General features: G+C 50.8%; 1 protein-coding gene and 1 long non-coding RNA gene across 2 annotated transcripts in view; one reads left to right on the top strand and one right to left on the bottom strand.

Annotated features, from left to right (window-relative positions):
- Nucleotides 1-16670, bottom strand: part of ZCCHC14 (zinc finger CCHC-type containing 14) — a 57497-nt gene extending 40827 nt beyond the window's left edge. Inside the window, 2 exon segments of the mRNA XM_038538095.1 lie at nt 16094-16558; nt 16560-16670. Of these exon segments, the coding sequence (XP_038394023.1) occupies nt 16094-16558; nt 16560-16670 (576 nt within the window).
- LOC111096000 lies at nt 7863-19428 on the top strand. The gene is made up of 3 exons (XR_005359934.1): nt 7863-8086; nt 14969-15109; nt 19360-19428. It is a non-coding gene; the product is annotated as an uncharacterized LOC111096000 (long non-coding RNA).
- The last annotated feature ends 22 nt before the right edge of the window (nt 19429-19450 follow it).

Genomic DNA, 19450 nt, shown 5'->3' with positions numbered 1-19450 from the left:
AGGTGCTCAGGGCTAGGACAGGTAGGGTAGATGCTGCCAGGGGACCGGACATGCAGGGCAGACAAGGGAACAACTAAGACAATTCGAAGGGGTGGGGCATGGACACTGGGTCCAGGGACCGCACCGCTAATGCCCTAGGACCTTCCAGGCACGGAACTGACGGTGTGGAGCGCCAAGGCAGAAGGTCTCCCTGCCTCCCTGCTTGAAGCTTATGAAAGCCAAGGGGCAGCAGGGGCCAGGGCCCTCAGGCACAGACATGAGCTCCAGAGTGCTGACAGACACACTCATTTATTTTCATTGTTTTCCAAGTAACCCACCTCCATACAGGAAAGAGTATCATCTGTTAAATACTTTTAACTCAGTGGGAAAAAAATACATAAAATCAAAAAGAAAAGTGATTTGTAAGCATTTTACTAAAATAGTAATTATGTGTCTCTAAAAACCAGAGAAGGAAAATAGATAGTTTAGTAGTGAAAGCTATTTGCTGACTTAGGCCAAGTGAAAGCCAATGCTAACCAGAAACCGTTCTCTATGTAAAAATATTCCTTTTAAAAATCTCTTACCCTAGAGCTGTACTCATTACAAAAGACAGAAAAAAGATCTCCGCTCAAAATCTCGGCAAAAGGTACCAAGTACTTGGCCAATTAAGTCCTGGCAAAGTGACTATAAAACCAAATCCTTCCACCAGCAGCCTTCAGAGCAAAGCAGCCTCTACCAGGAGCTCCCAGCCCTTAATGTGCACACTTGAGAATCCCTCATAAATTATGACTCCAGGGCACCCCCAACAGGCCAATTAAACTAGAATGAGGCGGGGAGGGGGCAGACACAAACAGCTCTGCAAACCCAGAGACTCTACAGTGCAGACTCAGCATGGATTCAAAGTCAGGAGCCCTAATTGGCTAAAAATGAGACTTCCAGCTACACAAACCTATAGACGGGCATCAAAGCTGCAGCCTAAGCCACTTCCTTGGCTTGTGCAGGACCAGAGCAGCTAGTACCTAGAAAGTGGCTCTTCTGGAACCCATCACATAGCAGGTGCTCAGCAAACAGAGGCACAGCCGAGGAGCAGGTGTAGCACAGAGGCTTCCATCCCAACAGCCACACTGCCAGCGTCTCAGTCAGATATGCACTTTAAATACAATGCCAGCAGGCTTGCTGTATTCTCCAGAGAAGAGGCAGCAAATTTAAGGTGTGAGGAGGGGAGTAAAAGAAACTGCCCGTTGCTAGAGAAAGGTACAAGGTACAAGGTTAGCAGGAAAGAGCGAGTGACAGGAATTTAAAAGGCGCCGTCACACGAGAACAACCCAATCTTAATAAATTCAAGGGCAACACTGCATGTAAATATAAAACAATACATTCAGGAAAACAATCCCTCCACCTTCCAGGAAAACTTGAATCCCGTGACCAGGGTCGTATGGAAGATGGTAAGGAGTGGCCATGGCTTCAGGAGGACGGGCCACAGCCTGCATCTGTCCCAGGCCAGCTCAGGCAGGGCTCCACTCATGCACCCCACCTCCAAAAGGTCAGCCTCAGGCACCCATTGCGGGCTGTGTCTACCTTCAGGACTTCAGATGTTAAGTGCATATATACCCAGGACTGTTATTCTACATATTTTGGCCAAAAGTAGTTTAAATATTGAGGTTTTCTTGAAGAAACTGGCTCAGTGTCTAACAGAAGTAAGTAAACTGTGCTATAATGACCATTTTGGTTCCCCATGTAATATTCAACTGCTAAGATGAACCATTCAGAGCTGTTAGCACATTAAAATGGTTGCTTTATGACCCCCAAGAGATACTGGCCATGATAGTTCAGTTACAGAGCATTCAGACATCCAGGATGGGAAAGGATAAGCACTAAAACCAGCTAGAAATGAGCAGGAAGCATCTGGAGGAGAACAGAGTGTATCAAAGGTCCAGAAAGTCAGTAAAACATGCCCCTGGGTTTTAGGTCCTTAGAAGCCACAAATTCTATTTAATGAGTCTTGACTGGACGCCTATTAGGAGCAAGGCAAAGCTGCTCAGGGAGTCAGAGACCAGGCCCCTATGGTTAGCCATGCAGGGAAAGGTCAGGCCAGAAAGGGCTCAACTGGACTGAAAAGAAAAGACACTGAGGTCAAGAAATTAAAAATTTACCTCCTATAGCAGTTATAACCAGACCCTGCATCCAACAGGGAAATGGTATTTGCCTACAGGAGCCCCAGCTGCCCTTCCACATTCCCTAGCCCAGGTCACTCTCAGCTCCTCAGCACCTACTCAGGACCAGAACACCTAATAATCACCCCACTTACATTTTCAAACGGCACCAGGCCAGCTCCTTTCTCCTCCACACAGAGCCTCATTCTTTGTAAGGACAAATGTCACAGTTACTGTAAAACACTCCTTCAAGCTACACTTCCTTAGAGAGAGTTAATCCCTTCTACAACACATGGCCCGTATTTACAACACGTGCATTACCAAAAGCAGGTGGTTGTACTTTTGATCATGGCTGATTATTTGGACCAACTTTCTTGCAGATAACCATAAGCTCTGGACAAAGTATAAAAAACAATAAACTGAACATGACCCAAAGCAGGCAGAAACTAAAAGAAGGTCTACACTTGGAAAAAAGAGATTTGCACTGGTGGAGTGTTATGTGCTGCAGGCCCAGTCCTCACCAGAAAAAGCAGCAGATGAAGCTCAGATCCAACTTGAGGAGCCTAGCAACTTGAGGAGCCAGAGATCAGAATCTGGTAAATTCTGCTACCAGAATCTGGTAGCAAAGTGAGGGACCAGTCCTTGACAAAGGAGTGCTTCAGAAGCAGAACATGTCTGGGGTGTCTGGGTGGCTCAGTTGGTTAAGCATCTCAGGTCATGATCCCAGGGTCCTGGGGTTGAGCCCCACATGGGGCTCCCTGCTTAGTAGGGCATCTGCTTCTCCTTCTCCCTTTGCCAACCCTTGCTCCCCTGCTCATGCTGTCTCTCTAATAATAAAATCTTAAAAAAAAAAAAAAAAAGAGGATAAAAAAAGGACGGACCCAACAAAATCCAGATAAAAATCCAAGAAGCAATCTGTAATTCCTAGACATGTAGAGAAACAAGAACGTGACCCATACAAAGAAGAAAAGGAGACAGGCAGAAGATGAATCATATGCTGGAATCAGAGGCAAGCAGCATTAAGTGGCCATTATAATCAAGCTCAACAACATAAAAGAAAATGTTTGTGATACATAAAAAAAAGGACATCTCAGGATAGAAAGGAAAATCCTTAAGATATGAAAATTCAGGAAGCAATCAAGATGTTCCACAGTAGGTGAACACAAATGAACACATGGACACGTGTGTTCACCCACACAATGGATTATTATTCAGCAATAAAAAAAAAAAAAAGCAGCTGTCAAGTCATGAAAAGGCATGGAGGAAAATAAAATGCATACCTGAAAATGCCTATACCCAGCACGACCCCAAATGGATGGTACTCTGCAAAGCCAGAACTATGGAGAGGGTGAGAAAGATCAGGGGCTGGAGAAGTGTGAACAGGCTCAGACTAAGGACTATAAGGACAGTGAAAATACTCCATGGGATATCACAGTGGTGGACACCTGTCATACATTTGTCCAAACTCACAACTTCTACCACACCAAGAGTGAACCCTAATATAAACCACAGACTTTGGGTGGTTATGATGTTCAATTTTTCTGTGCACTTAAAACTGCTCTAAATAAATAATAAAGCCTTAAAATCATAAAGAAGAGTTAAAATAGAAATCCTAAAATGAAAAAAAAAAATGCTATTCCTGAACTAAAAAAATCCATTAGATAAGCTTAACAGCAGTTTGGAAATTAACAGAAGACTTGAAGAATTTCTTTTTTTTTTTTTTTTAAGATATTATTTATTTATGCATGGGAGACAGAGAGAGAGAGAGAGAGAGGCAGAGACACAGGCAGAGGGAGAAGCAGGCTCCATGCAGGGAGCCCGAGGCGGGACTCGATCCCCGGTCTCCAGGATCAGGCCCTGGGCCAAAGTCAGGCGTTAAACTGCTGAGCCACCGGGGCTGCCCCAAGACTTGAAGAATTTCAAGACAGATCAAGTCAAATTGTCCAATCTGAAAAAAGAGACAACAACAACAAAATTGGAAAAGAAAAGAAAAAGGTTCTGGGACTTGTGGGATAACATCAAAAGGCCTAATATTTCTACCGCGGGAGTCCCAAAAGGAAGGAGACACTGAGGCAGGAAAAACCAGAGAAATCTGAATGAAAATTTCCCAAAATTAGTAAAAGACATGAACTTACAGATCCAATAATTTCAGAGAACACCAAACAAGAGCAATTCAAGCAAATGGCACTGGGCCACATCATAGCCAGGCCGCCCCACACTGACAGTGCAGGTGGGCACACCACTGGGCCTCGGCAGGAGCCAGAAAGACATGCCAGTAGTGGGCCTCCCTTCTTCTAAATGCTGGAGGAGGGCTGTCAACAAAGACACCTACATCTAGTGAAAATGCCCTGTCATGACACAGGTAGAAGCAAAACATTCTTGGATGAAAGAAATCTAAGGGAATTTGTAATCCACAGACCCAGACTCCAAAAAATGCTGGAGGAAAGTTTTCCAGACTGAAGGGACATAGTAACAAACTGGCTCTTCAGTGAGGAACGGAAAGCACTGGGATTAGCAAATATGTGGGTAAACATAGGACTGTATTTTCTTAATTTTTAAGAATACATCTGTATTAAAGCAAAAGTGCTGGGATACCTGGCTGCCTCAGTGATTAAGTGTCTGCCTTTGGCTCAGGTCTACATTTGGGATCCTGGAATCAAGGCCAACATTGGGCTCCCTGCAGGGAGCCTGCTTCCCCTTATGCCTGTGTCTCTGCCTCTCTCTCTGTGTCTCTCATGAATAAATAAAATCTTCAAAAAATAAAAAAATAAATAAAGCAAAAGGGCTGTGGTATCTATTGCTGGGATGCCCAGCACATGTAGAAGTGCAACATATGATGGCCACAGCATGAAGGGCCAAGAAGGTAAGCGGTCGCGATTTAGGTCAAGAGTCTTACATTTCACGACAAGCAAGGCAGCTCTTGCTCCATCGAGGTGGGTCATGGAAAGTTAAAAATACGTGCCATGACCCCCACCCAGACAACCATAAAAAGAATGCAATGTGGCATGCTGAGAGCCAAGAGCTAAAATGGAATTCCAGGATTCCACTTAAAATGAAGTTCTAGCACAGGCAACAATGATCAATGCTGGGACATCATGGAACAGAAGAAACCACCATTAAAGGTGGGAGGGAGGAGGAGGCCTGAGAACTGACTGGGAAAAGGCAGTGACAGGAACGTTCACCTCAACAGGGCTGGGATACTGAGTTGCACACGTTTACTGAAGCTCAGATGATTGAAAAAAAAAAAAAAAAAAACCCTGAAAAGGCACAGTGAAGGGTGTGTGTCTCACCAAGCACCGGCTGTGAGGAGCTGGGGCGCTGAGGATCCCCCTGCGGCAGCTGGAAGAGCAGAAGTGAAGACCGTAGGTGGTGTGGGTAGGACTGTGCTCTCACGACAGCACACAGGGAGTCCACACATACCACGTGCACTGCCAGTGCCAGGCCACCAGGGCCACCACACACCCCAGAAGCCCTCTTCTCCTATCACCATCTTTGCTTCTCCCGCTCACTTTTAACGATAAAGTGAAAACATTGTTAAATATACTTTTGGCTTCTCATAATAAAAATAGCCACTTACTAATGTCACCTTCGGCAAAATTACTTACACTTAACCTCTTGGTGTCTGCCTTCTCACTGCTAAAATGAGGACAAAGACAGATGGGGACTCAGAGTTGTTCTGAGGACTAAAGAAATACGTGGGAAGCTCACAGAGCAGTGCCTGCGCATGGCAAACACTGGCATCATTCCCTCCCACTACCTGTTCTCTCCTTCCTCTATTGATAATTCTGAAAGAAGAAATCGGTTTGATAGGCAAATCAGCCTCCTCAACACAAATGTCAATAGTACACCAGCTTATGAGCCTCATACCTCATCTTTCAAATAAAGAGAATCACCCCCACAGCCAGTGTTCTCCGAAGTCCCACACCGTGCAGAAGTGCCCACCCAAGAAAACTCACCTGCCAGGAAGCTGCAGTGAGGAGAACCCCATGCTCAAATCCTGTGTGGGCTCCAGATTGCAGCTGAGCATGAATGGTGTCCAGGTCTGGCACACACACCACTCAGTGCCATCACACCACTCCTAGACCAGGGACTTTCAAAGTGTCTCACTGATTTCACTAACTCTACTAGGGCTAGATTGGTAGCATTATTCCCAAGATTTTATATTTTGTTGAAATGCCCAAAAGAGATGGGAGAAGGGAGCCTCTTACCCATAAATTAATTCTCCTCCTTTCACAAAGTTATTTTTTCTAGTCTAGACTGTATTTCCAGAAGTAGTTCCTACATATACATGTTTTAATTAGATTCACTGTGACTCAGTAAGAAACCTGAGGATACAATTTCTTTCTAGTAATTCTACTGAAGCTTTTACATAAAAGTCCCAAATAATTAGGACATGACTCTGTAACACTCCCTTCTAATTAATCTATGTTCCTATTGAAAGCATAGAAAAATATAAACTACACTTTAATTGGCATGATGAACAGTTGTTTGGTTTATTGTCATTCCATAGCAAACTATAATACCAAGCCTTAACATGATCTATACTTCTGTAAACCCGAGAGAACTATAATCACAACAGCCTTACTGCTAAGGCTGCCAACACCACTCCAACAGCAAAGTCATAGGACTCAGGTCTACAAAGTACCAGGGAGGTAATGTCTTTCCATCACCCAGCAGACTAATCCATACACTTGATTCTGTCATGGAGTAATACCATTCAAACTATCATGCACAGAGAGTTGCTCCTAGGGGAAGCTTTTACATGCCAGCTTTTGAAAAATAATAAAGTAGGATACTTATGTTAAAAAAAATTCACTAGAATTCACAACTATGCAATGCATAAGAGAAACAGCCACAAAAGCAATTAAGGAAGAGTGTGATTTGGTAACATGCGTTACTGACAGGACCACAGAAAAGCAAAGCAGGAAGGAAAAAAATTTTTCACTAGAGTGGCCTTTCATAAACAACCAACACCTCCCTCCCATTTGGCTCTCACAGATGTTCAGGACACATCCCCTGTTGGGTGGCAGGGATCACAGGGCTCTGGACTGAGAGACAGCCTCTGTCCTCCAGTAAGTCAAAGTCTGGTGATAGAAATTTAATGAAACCCACTTCAATATAGTGGAGGCCACAAAAGGCTTATAAATGTGAGCCAAGAACTGGGGGTTGGAGAGCCCCAGGTACCAGGTGTCCTATCTGAGAAAACAGTATCTACAAAGGCTCAGAGGAAAGAGAGACTGCAGTAAACATAAAGAACCTCAAGTATAGACAAAGGTGAGTATAGACAAGTGGCATGCCATGCTAAGATCTGCATGTAAGAGAGCAAGAATTCTGTAGGCATCTTACCAAGAGCATTTCAGGGACACCTTGGGACCCATTGTAAGAGGCTAAGAGTGGAGCCAGGGGGCCGGGTTGTCATTGTAGACTAGAACCAGGCCAAGGGTGGACAGGTTATCATAGTAGACTAAAATCAGGCCAGAGGGATAGGTTATCACAGTAGACTAGAAACAGGCAAGGGGGATGGGTTATCATAGTAGATTAGACCTAGGCCAGGGGACAGGTTGTCATAGCAGACTAGATCCAGGCCAGGGAGGTCGGGTTGTCATAACAGACTATAGGCCAGGGGGATGAGCTGTCATAGTAGCTTATCCTTAGGTCAGGGGGACAGGTTGTCATAATAGACTAGACCCAGAGCAGGGGAACAGGTTGTCAAAGTAGACTAGACACAGGCCAGGAGGATGGGTTTTCAGAGTAAAGTAGGCCCAGGCCAGGGGTGACAGGTTGTCATAGTAGACTACACCCAGACCAGGGGGTCAGGTTGTCATAGTAGACTAGACACAGACCAAAGGCACAGGTTATCATAGTTGATTAGACCCAGGCCGGGGGGACGGGTTGTCACAGCAGACAAGACCCAGGTCAGGTGACTGATTGTCATAGACGAGACCCTGCTCAAGGTGAGAAGGTGGACATGTCAATGTTATTTTTAAGAGTTAAGGTACTAAAATTTCTAGATAATATAATTAAAAAACAAAACAGCAGCGACAAGTTGTTTCTTGTAAACTTTAAACAATGACATCAGCTTAATTCTAAAAGGAGGTGATCACTCACTTGCATGCCAGTGTGCGTTCTTGACTCAGGGGAAGGAATGGAGTTACACGAGGCTAGAGTTGTGCTTGTTCCCTGAAGACTATTTTAATCTACGCCCTGGCTCTCTGGCAAATGGCCCAAAATCTAAGTCCGCCTCCACAGAAGTGTGCCATATATGGGACCATCATGTCAAATGTGATGGGATAAAGAGACAGAGAAGAACAGACGGGAAACACTGACTTGGGCCGTGGTGGTATCAGCAGAAAAGAAACCTGCAAAGACGTGGAGGGCCTGGTAACTGGGGGACCAGGAGAGAAGGCAACTATAGGAGAGGCATGCGCTTCTGGCTGAGGGACTGGGGTGCAGCAGTCAAGTAGAGTTAGATGGAAGTATGCCTTTGGACATACTGAGCTACCCAGAACCTCCAGCTGGAGCTCAGATCTAGTTGAGCATGCAAATTTTAGATTCATCAGTGAGAACATCAGCATGAAAAGGGCAGGAGAGCTGAGAGAAACTGAGAACACTCAGAGAAATGAGAGGAAAATCAGCAGTGTGGGGGAATGAATGGGGCAGGAGACTCTCAGCAGGGTGCTCAGGGCGCGCCCAGACTCCTGAAAGCTAGCATCTGGGGGAAGCACCTCCACAACCATACTTGCTTAAAACACACACACACACACACACACACACACACACACACACACCCTCCCTGGGATATTCCATCGTATGGGGAGATAAGAAAGATAAGGACTGAAAAGCATGCAATGAACCCGGCAAATCAGAGGCCATCCAGATAAAGACATCAGTGAAACCAAATACATACTGTCTAGAGGTAAACCCACATCAACAAGGGGATGGCAGGCAGCATGCAAGCAAAGGTATCACTTCAAATGTGAGAGGGAAAAGATGGATTATTCAACAAATGGCACTGGGACAACTGGGTTTTCATTCGGAAAATATAAAACTAGCTCCCTACCTTACACCAAATAAATTCCAGATGGATCTGTGAAATGTAAGATGAGAAGCCACACAAGTTCTGTACCAGAAGACACCACAGGGAATGCTTTCACAATATACATTGCATAACGCGTGCCTGACCATAATCCATCATGCATATCATGATCTGTGCAATGCATAAAGTAGAATACATGTCTAATTATGACACAAAACCCAGAAGCTGTATGAGATGGGTAAAAGGGACACAAAAGAGGAGCTTCATGTTAAAGTCAACAGGCAGGAAAAAAAAACAGGAAAACAGATTCTGGCCCACTTCTACTAAAGATAAAAAGATCTTTTCCTTGAAACTTAAAGTGATCCTAACAAACAATAAAGAAAAGACCAACAACTCAACAGAAACAGGCAAAGGATACGGAGAGCTTGCTAAAAAAAAAAAGCTCACTTGAAGAAACGTTCAACCTCACAGTAAAACACAAACCTGGAGCACCCTTAGCACCCCAACAGGTTCTTCCCCACAGCCACGGGCAGGACATGCACCCCACGGTGCTCAGAGGCATAGGCACAGGCACTCACGTTCACACTGCTGTGGGGGTACCAGAGGTGGGCTACCCCAGGATCTAAAATCACTAGAGGCACACACCCTTTGGCCTGCCATCAATCCCATTTCCAGGATTCTAGTCCACAGATACACTTGCCGAAACGTGAAAGGCCACCCATCCTGTTTGTCATGTGACACGTACATGATCCGTAGATGACGAGTTGTTTGTGACAGTAACGTGGGAACCAAATGTCCACCAGCAGGGATTCACTAAAGTAGCTTGCCCTAAACCAGAATGAAGATGCTCCCAGCCTGATGTGGACTGTACATCTGGAACAGCTGCCAGAAGAAAGCAAGGCACAGACCCGTGTGGGGGTACCTACAACAGGCACCTACTTGTAAATACAGAGCAAGTTTCTCTGGAAGGTTCTATAAGGAACAAAGAGGAGCAGAGAACCAGATGACTGGGAAAAGGGTACGAAATCTTGTTTTTTAAAATGTGAAATAACAGGCATCAGCATCAAGGTAAAGAAACAGAAAACTGCCCACACCTCAAAAGGTCCTGTGTGCCCTTCTCTGATGTGTGTGTGTAGAGAAGGGAGATGTTTCACTGAGTATCCTTTTGTATTTTTTCAATATTTACCTCTGATCATATTATAATTTTTCTTTTAATTAAGAGATTACTGAGTTCCCTTTACTAAAAATAGATTTAACCAAAGAAGTTGGGGGTAAAAGCCAGGTTCTAGGAGGCCACGGCATAAGCTAAAGGTGAACTGGCTCTAGTCTATCACTTGGGGGGTGGGGTGGGTAGCGTGCAGAACAGCAGCTGTTGGAAGATCCTGTATTTAAATATGGACGCAGAATGTTTTAGAAGAACATGTGTGGGATCCCTGGGTGGCGCAGCGGTTTAGCGCCTGCCTTTGGCCCAGGGCGCGATCCTGGAGACCCGGGATCGAATCCCACATCGGGCTCCCGGTGCATGGAGCCTGCTTCTCCCTCTGCCTGTGTCTCTGCTTCTCTCTGTGTCTCTCATGAATAAATAAATAAAATCTTTAAAAAAAAAAAAAAAGAACATGTGTATGTTTACATGTACATTAACATGTCAGAAGGAGACACACCGAATTGTTAAAATGGGTCTAGCCCTGGCAAGTAGGAACGAGGTCAGCTAGTGGAGGACTTGGCGAGGAAGGGAGACAGAAGAGCGGCTGACGGATGCGGACAACCTGGGAGGAAGGAGCCACGACCACAGTGATGCACCCAGTGGAGAAATGGAGGTCGGAGACTGACGTAGGGGGAGGCAGGAAGGTCAAGAAATGACCAAGTTCAGACACCTGAGCTAACAATATCCCCAAGGAAACCGAAAGATGTGACCAGAACAGAGTCTGAGGGACCAGCCTATGACAGAAGGCCCAGAGAGCTCATCGCTGTTTCAGAGATAGAGCCACACACAGGTCTGCGCAAGTCTAGGCCCACTTCATTACGCCCAGATCACAGATTACAAGTGGCCGATAGAGCATGAGTTTATGGGAAAGATATTCAGTCGTCTTCACTCTAAATAGCCTCAGGTTTCGTAACTCAGAACAAAACAAACTGCCTAAGAATGAACCTATTTTATGCCCATCCATTTAATAGAAGAGTGCCTGAATAAACTCTGGCTCTAACAACAAAAAGAATAAAAGAAAAAGAATTAACATATCTCTTGAAGCTCTTGATGATGGCTTTCCACCATGACAGGAGGCAGCTCTAGAACGTGGCGGGTCTCTGCACACGCAAAGCTCTGTGGAGAGGGGAGAGGAGCCAGCTTGCTGATACTACTCTGAACGTCAGGGCTGGAGTCCAAAATCAGAAACCCTCAATGATCTCTAAACTCACTGGAGAGCTTGTGGCAACAGTTCTCAAAGTCATGAGAGAACTGGTGTCCTGAATGGTGGTTTCTCAAAAAAAAAAGAAAAAAAAAAAAAAAAAAAGACACATCCAAGGGACCTTTTTTCTGAAATACAATCTAAGATTGGAAAAAAAGAAAAAAAACACTTACATAGAAACTATTTTCCTTAAACATCATAGGAATTCTTTGTTACTAACAGTCTCTGGGAGGTCAGCAGCCACCAAATGAACAAACAGAAATGTTCTACTAGCTTGCTTCTGAGGTCAAAAGACGCCTCTGTTGATTTGCCGGGAAAAAAATATATGAATCCCAAATGTCCTCAGTCCAAAAGAAAGATAAATGAAGTCTGGGTGAAATGAAGCCAAGCCCAGGGAACTGGTGGACACCCAACACTGCAGAAACAAGGCCGACGTGGACGTTTATGTGTGATCACCTGCTAACCACATATGGAACACCGCATCATTCTCCCTAGTAGAAGCTAACAGGAGATGTGCAGTTTCCACAGCTGCACTGCACAACGCCAGCTAGAGCAAGAGCCCTAGCGGTAGCGAGGTTGGACACAGCAAACGGGCACTAGCGCACACAACGGTTCGCAGCCTGGATGCCGCCGGAGGCCAAGGGGCAGAAATGGAGGGCCCTGTGGGCAGCTCAGCCTACGGTGCAGCCCCAGGTGGATGTGATCAGGGGCGCAATTCCATGGAGGGGCAACACTGCCACCGCCAAACAATCCTGCATCCCAGCTCATCTCAATGACCCTATCATGGACCTCAGCAGAAAGAGGGCAGTCCGTGGGCCTACAAAAACTGGCCAAAACCAGGCTAGGACATCATCCCCCGTAGCGTCATAAACAGAGCAGGGGAAGCCAAGGCAGCCAGACTGGGCTCAGAGGGCAGGCCTGAGTCTACGCGCCCAGTCCTCGCAGGCTCCCTGCTGCCCAGGGAGCCCGGAGCATAGGCACTGAAGGCAGAGCCATCGCAACGCCTCGAGATCACAGCTCCTCGGGCAACCATCAGCGAGAACAAGGGCTGCCCGGCCAAAGTCCCTTCCTGTGGCCTGCTACATCACTCTTGGGGCACCAGGCAGAGTTTCAGGGAGAGGCCAAGAGGGGCCAGCAGAGCACAAACTCCCGAGATGCCACCTTTGAACCTCCAAGATTTTCAACAGCTTGCGGGAAGCAATGTGACAGAGCCAGCTTGGCGCCTCGTTAGCAACTGCACTCACAGGATTTGTGTGCCACCCCACCCCCACCCATGGCACTTACCCTAGAGCGCACCAGGTGGAAGCCACAGGAGCACACCCCATGGAGGACCACCATCCCCACGGCGGGCGCTTTCAAAAGGTGCAGCACCCACTCAAAACAATCAACCTCATCGAGTTATCCGGTTGTGACCCTGTCATGAGATTCCGAAAACACCGTGGTGGGAGCCGCTTCCTGCCACCCTGGCTCCCCCAGCATTGCACCAAGCCCATGGCACCGCACCTCCCTCTCAGAACAGCACGCCCTCTGCCACCATCAGCCATGGTCCTGGGGAGCCACGTTGTGCCCCGTGTCCCCCCATGGGCTCTCACCACCACAGGGGAGTCCCTCAGCATGGCCACACATGGATGATATTCCCAAGGTGACTCGGTAACTGTCAGCTATAAGGGATGAAAACAAGAGCCTACTAGCCACAGGGGCAAAAAATGCCTAAACATAAGCACATGCAACAAGCCCACTGTCCATCAACAAACAGATAAATGAAACAGGGTCCATCCATATCGTGAATGCTATATGACCCTAAAAAAGCAGAAAAGCACTGATACATGCTAAAATAGAAATAAACTTGAGAATGTGACCCTGAGTGAAAGAAGCCAGACTTGAAAGACCACACACCATGTGGCTCTACCTCCATAAAATGTCCAGGACAAGCAGACACACAAAGCAGAGAACTGGCTGCCAGGGTCTGGGCACAGGGAATGAAGAGTGACTACAAACAGGTACGGGGGTTTGTTTGGGGAGTGATGAAAATGTTCTGGAAGTAGGTAGCGGTAATGGTTACACAACTCTGTCAGTACATTTAAAACTAAATTTTTTAATAATATACTTAAATATATTAAAAACTATGCTTCAAAAGGGTGAGTTTTATGATTTTTTTAAAAATTAACTCTCAAAAACTTAAAAAAAAGCATTTACCCATAGCACATTATCATTTACATGAAAGACTACAAAGAATAAAATTAAACTTCTTCCAGACTACAGCTTTTCACTTAAAAAGGAAGAGAGTGAGAGTCCCAGGCGACCTTTATCACTAACTCACAGGGAACCCCGAGGAGCAGCATACCTATGGCACCTGTCAGCTGCTGAGTGCACCACAACCCATCACCTTTGCTGCTCCCAACTGTTTCCTTTCTGGACACGAAAATATCTATTTTACCTCACTCACACTCTTAAACACCTGCTCGTCCTCCAAGGAGGAAGGATTATCAAATAACAGTGAAGGTTTGGAGATGCCATTGCAAATCACGACTCTTGTCAGAAAACATCATTGTAAGAACCATCGCTTTTAACAAAGAAAAAAACCAAACTCAAGTCTCTATCCCTAAAGGATAAACACAAAGCCTCTAAGCTCAAAAAGTTCAAAACAAAATACAACAGCTTACAAAAGAAATGCAAGCAGAACTTGAAAGGGGCTGCTTTCCAGGATCACAGTAAATGTCAGATTCAGAGATGCTAAGGCAAAACGCTCAAAGTTAGATTCCACCAGAGGAGCCGCCTCCAAGCAGCAAAGGGTGCGTCAGACCTAAAAGTTACATGAATGGGGAAAGTTAGACACCATGGCTGCTCTGAAATATGGAAGCAACAGCCCTTAAGATAACTTACCATAATGTCATAATTAAGGGTCAGAACTCTCGAATTTCCCACGGACAAGGAGAAAAAACTGTCAGCTCCAAGTAACTACTTAAAAATCAATTTAGAACACAGGAACTTTCTGAGACGTAAATATTTCACTCTCTAATAACGTGCCTTGCCTAAGGCAGCACTCCTCTATAAAAACCCAGAGAGGACAGACCAGGCAGAGAACGGAGGACTCCCTGAACATCTGCTGGGCATGTCACACGTGACCTCAGATAGCGCTCCAATACACCCAGGAGGCAGGTAACCTGCCCTCTGCTCCACAGACAAACACACCAAGAGGAGGCAGGATTCTGGCCAAGGTCACACAGCTGGCTGGTTCAGAGTGTGTGGGCAGGGGGGAGGGGGAGGCCAGCCTTTCATGTCATCAGAGGGATTTCAGACTAGACAGAAAGGCTCTCTTATAAAGCCTATTTTCATTCTAGGGCTAGCTTCTGCCCCATCAAAATAATAATGGCCATCTTTCCCTTTTATAACAGGATAAATCTGTATACGCAAAAGAATCCCCTTCAAGAGCTGACTAGAACAGGAGAAAGCGCCCCAGCCGTGAGTGCTCGGCATCTAAACAGAGGCTGGTGGCACATGGACCAGGCCATCGGAGACTGAGATCCCACAAACAGGTGATGTACCAATAGCACCCCAAAGCTGACTGAGCCCCCTGCAGACAAGCACATTTCCTGGGACACCACTTCCCCTTTGTTGTAGCTAGAACATCATTTTTCTGGGCACACCATGAGATTTATAGCAGGACTCAAACACACATTTAAAGAGAAACCACAGTCTCGGAGCTCAACATCACCAAAAAGAGATATGACAGAGATTAAAACCAACGTAGGTGCCACAGCCACATCTTAGAGACCTTAGAGGAAACAAAACCACAAGCCGGGGTTGAGAGACAGCTTGAAAACCACAGCAGCAAACCAGAGGAGCCAAGTGTCCACTGCAAGCAGCTGAGACGTGGGAGAAAGGCCTGCAGAGCTGCTGGTCCTGACTGCAACCTTTTCCCCTAGAGCCCCAGCGTCATCCAAGCACCCGCCACACTGGGTGAAAGACAAACCCTTTTCCTTGGAGCACCATCTTGGCACTGGGTCCCAGAAGGCTGTGAAAAATGAGTTTGAGCCCTGATCGCTTGATGTTTATGTAGTTTTGAAACATTGAGACAAAGTTCACATGGCCAAGTGGATGACCACAAGGCCCTTCCTGTTTAGTTTGGAGACAAGAGCCGTGAAGCTAACATTCCTGAGAAGCCCAGCATCCTGGGACCCGGGCAGCCCCGGGATCTGCTCCCACAAAGGCGGGCAGACTCCATGCATGCCAGGCTCCAAACGTGTGTTCGCACCCGACACGGGGGCAGGGACCCCCACCCCAGGAAAGGGCACAGGCCACAGAGGCCGCCGTCCGCTAAGGTTCCCGCCCCCACCTGGACAGCGGCTTCCCTTCCTGCTCATAAAGCGATCTGGAGAAGCCGGGCACGCGGTGGCTAACTTCTCTGCCGCCCCAGGGCCCGAATAGGGGGGCAAGAAGGCACAAGGGGGCGGCGAACTCTGACCAGACAGAGCGTCCCCGTGCCCGAGCGCCCCGCGACGGCCCCCGGAGGCGCGCACCTTGTGGCAGGCCGGGCAGGTGGGCAGCGCGCTCTTGCCGCCGCTGTGGCCCCCGCCGCCGTGGCCCCCGCCGCCGCCGCCGCTCAGGCTGCTCTGGATCTGCGTGAGCTCCTGCCGCAGCACCTGCTTCTGGTGGAAGCTGAAGGCCGGGTGGTTGGAGGCCATGGTGAAGAGCAGCAGGAACTCATCGCCAGTGCGGCCCTCGTTGAGCTGCAGCCCGTAGTTGTGGATGATGGAGTCGATGTGCGTGAGCGTGCGGTACAGCACGCCCGCCGCCTCGCGCTGCTCCGAGCCCAGCAGCGCCAGCGACACCAGCAGCTTGCTGCGCACCACCTCGTCCGTCAGGTTGGTGAGGCTGCCCAGGTCGGCGGGGTTGTTGGCCTTGATCTCCGAGTCGCGCAGCGAGTGGTAGTCCTTGCGGGCCAGGTCCTCGAGGCACGAGCCGAGGAAGCGCAGCTCGAGCGGGAATGCACAGGTCCAGCAGGCCGCACAGGAACTCCACGCGCTGCGGCGACGGCAGCTCCGAGAACCAGCGGTACACGCCGTCCCTCTGCAGCGGGCAGCGCTTCTCCACCATGCTGCCGCCCGCGCCGCGCCGCGCCCCGGGGCCGGAGGCCGCCGGCCGGGACCGGGGGCGCGGGCGGGCGCGGGGCGCGGGCGGGGGGCGCGGGGGGGCCGGGGCGCGCCGGGGCCGGGGCGCGCGGGCCGGGGCCGGGGCCGGGGCCGGGCGAGGGCGGGCGGGCGCCGCGGGCCGCGCCGGGGCCGGGGCCGGGGCCGGGGCGGGGGCGCGCGGCGCGGGCGGGACCCCCGCCAGGGGCCGGCGGGTGGGCGCGCGCGGGGCGCCGGGGGGGCCCGGGGCGGCCGGGGCGGCCGGGGGCGGCGAGCGGCCGCGGGCCCCCCGCTCACGGGCGGGCTCCTGGCCCGCGCCCGTCCCCAGCGGCGGCCGGTGCGCGGCGGCGGCGGCGGCCGCTCCTCGTCGTCGTCGTCGTCGTCGCCCGGGAGGCGGCCGCCCCCATCTCCCCCCGCGCCGCAGGGTCTGTCACTGCGGGCCGCCCCCCGCCGGAGCCGCCCGGGCCATGCCTCCTCCTCCTCCTGCTGCTGGGGCTGCTGCTGCTCCTCCTCCCCCGCCTCCGCCTCCGCCTCCGCCTCCGCCTCCGCCGCCGCCTCCGCCGCCGCCGCCGCGCCTGGGCCGGCCGGCCGTTGCCGGGTCGGAGGCCGCGGGCGGCGGGCGGGCGCGTCGGGAGCGGCGGGCGGGCGCGGGGCGCGCAGGGACTGGCGGGCGCGGCGGCGACGGCGACGGCGGCGGCGGCGGCGGCGGCGGCGACGGCAGCGGCGGCGGAGCGGCGGCGGCGGCGGCGGCGGAGGGATCTGCGCCGGCACTCGCGCGGCCTCGCGCTTCGGCCTCTCCCCGCGCCGCGGACGGATCCGGGCCGAGCGCGGCCGCGTTCGCTGCTGACAGGCGCCGGGACGAGGCGCAAGTGGGCGGGGTGGCCGCCTCTCGCGACAGCCGCGCCGGCCAGGCCCGCCCCCCTCGCTGATTGGCTCGCACTGCCCCCTCTCGGCCCGTGATGGTTCCGCGTGCCCAATGGGATTCGCCGCCGCTGAGGCCACGCCTCCGAGGAGCTGCCGATCACGCCGGAACCGCCCCGCCCCGCCCCTCGGCTGCCGGCGGGGCCGGGAAGGCGGAAAACCTGGGGCGGATTCCCTCTCGCTTTTGTTCCCGCAGATTTGCGCCGAGCATTGTTTGAGGCGAGAGCCGGCGTCCGGCCTTCCCGTGTGGCTCCCGGGCGTCCCCGAAGGCCGGCGGCGGCGTCTCCGGAGCCCTTCGGGAGCGGGGCTCCTACCCCGAGCCGCGCGACCCGGCGCTCCTTCGGCGAAGCTGTGTGACCTTGGCCGAGTTGCTCGGCCTCTCTGAGCCCTGGGCGCCTCCCGGAGCCTGAGGGTCACCCTAACTGCTGGGGGGGCGGGGGCTCACCGGAAGGTCGTGAGCTCCCGGGGCCGCGCCCGCCCCTGCGACCCGGCGGCCTACATTGGGGTGCGCAGGGAACCCCGTCCTCCGCAGACCTCGCCCAGATGGAGCCATTGTTAAGCCAGCCTCCTGTCCGCGCCCCGGGAGCCGAGAGCTCAGGGGCGCCGCGCGGCCTGGGGGCCTGGGGGCCTGGGGGCCTGGGGCCGGAGCATCCCCCCCCCCCGCCCGGGCCCGTGCGTGGCCCCTGGCTGCGGGCCGGGCCCCATCCCCCTGGACACCCTACCCTGCAGGCCGTGGGTGCGGGAGCCACCGCCCCATCCTCCCGATCCTGCCGCGGGGTCCCGTCTGTGGGTGTCCTGTGCAGGTTCGTTGGTTCGGCCCCCGTGTGTGCCAGGTTCCGAGGCCTGGGGCCCGGGTTGCGCGCCGCCCTTCCCTCCTCGCCCTGCGGAGCTCCCAGCCTGCTCCTCTGGCCTTGCACGAGAGAGCGCGGACGGGCCCGTGCTCGGATTTCTGCAGGATGTGGTTCAAGGGGCTGGAATCGACCTAGCAAGACCTTCTCCCGCCCTGGGACTTCAAGGTTGGACAGATTTTGCAGAGCCACATAGGCGACAAAAAAAAAAAAATCTGCTTCCCACTCCCTGACTCCTCTCTGCTCCTTGAGCAAAATTTCCCAGAGCCACTCTGGGGTTCTTGGCCAGGGACAGGAGAAGTAGGCATCCAAGTGACAGTCCCAGACATCTCAGTATCCCAGTGACAGTCCCAGGCATCCCAGCATCCAGGTGACAGTCCTAGGCAACCCAGTAACTGGTGACAGTCCCAGGCATCCTAGCATCCAGTGACAGTCCCAGACATCCCAGCATCCAGGTGACAGTCCCAGGCATCCCAGCATCCAGGGACAGTCCCAGACATCTTAGCATCCAGGTAACACTCCTAGGCAACCCAGTAACTGGTGACAGTCCCAGGCATCCCAGCAACCAGTGGCAGTCCCAGACATCCGGGCAACTGATGACAGTCCCAGACATCTGAGCAACCAAGTGACAGTCTCAGATATCCCAGCAACCAGGTGACAGTCCCAGACATCCTAGAAGCCAACTGACGGTCCCAGATCTCCCAACAACTAGGTGACAGTCCCGGGCATCCCAGCATCCAGGTAACAATCCTAGGCAGTGTAAAATCCACATAGGAAGCAGGGACAAGACTGGCCCCCTTGGGTCTCCCTGCCTCAATTCCCCAGTACAGGCTAATTTCTATAAATAATTAAATTAATCTTTGTTCTCTTTAACCTCATCTTTTCAAGTGATTCTGGGAAAGTAGCCACATTCCAAAATCTGTGATATGAGGAAGTAAAGCAATGTGAGAATCAAGGCAAGTCAACACTTTTGCTTTCT

The sequence above is a fragment of the Canis lupus genome, chromosome 5, assembly GCF_011100685.1.
Source record: "Canis lupus familiaris isolate Mischka breed German Shepherd chromosome 5, alternate assembly UU_Cfam_GSD_1.0, whole genome shotgun sequence".
NCBI classification, from domain to species: domain Eukaryota; kingdom Metazoa; phylum Chordata; class Mammalia; order Carnivora; family Canidae; genus Canis; species Canis lupus.
This window is presented reverse-complemented; position numbering and strand designations above follow the sequence as displayed.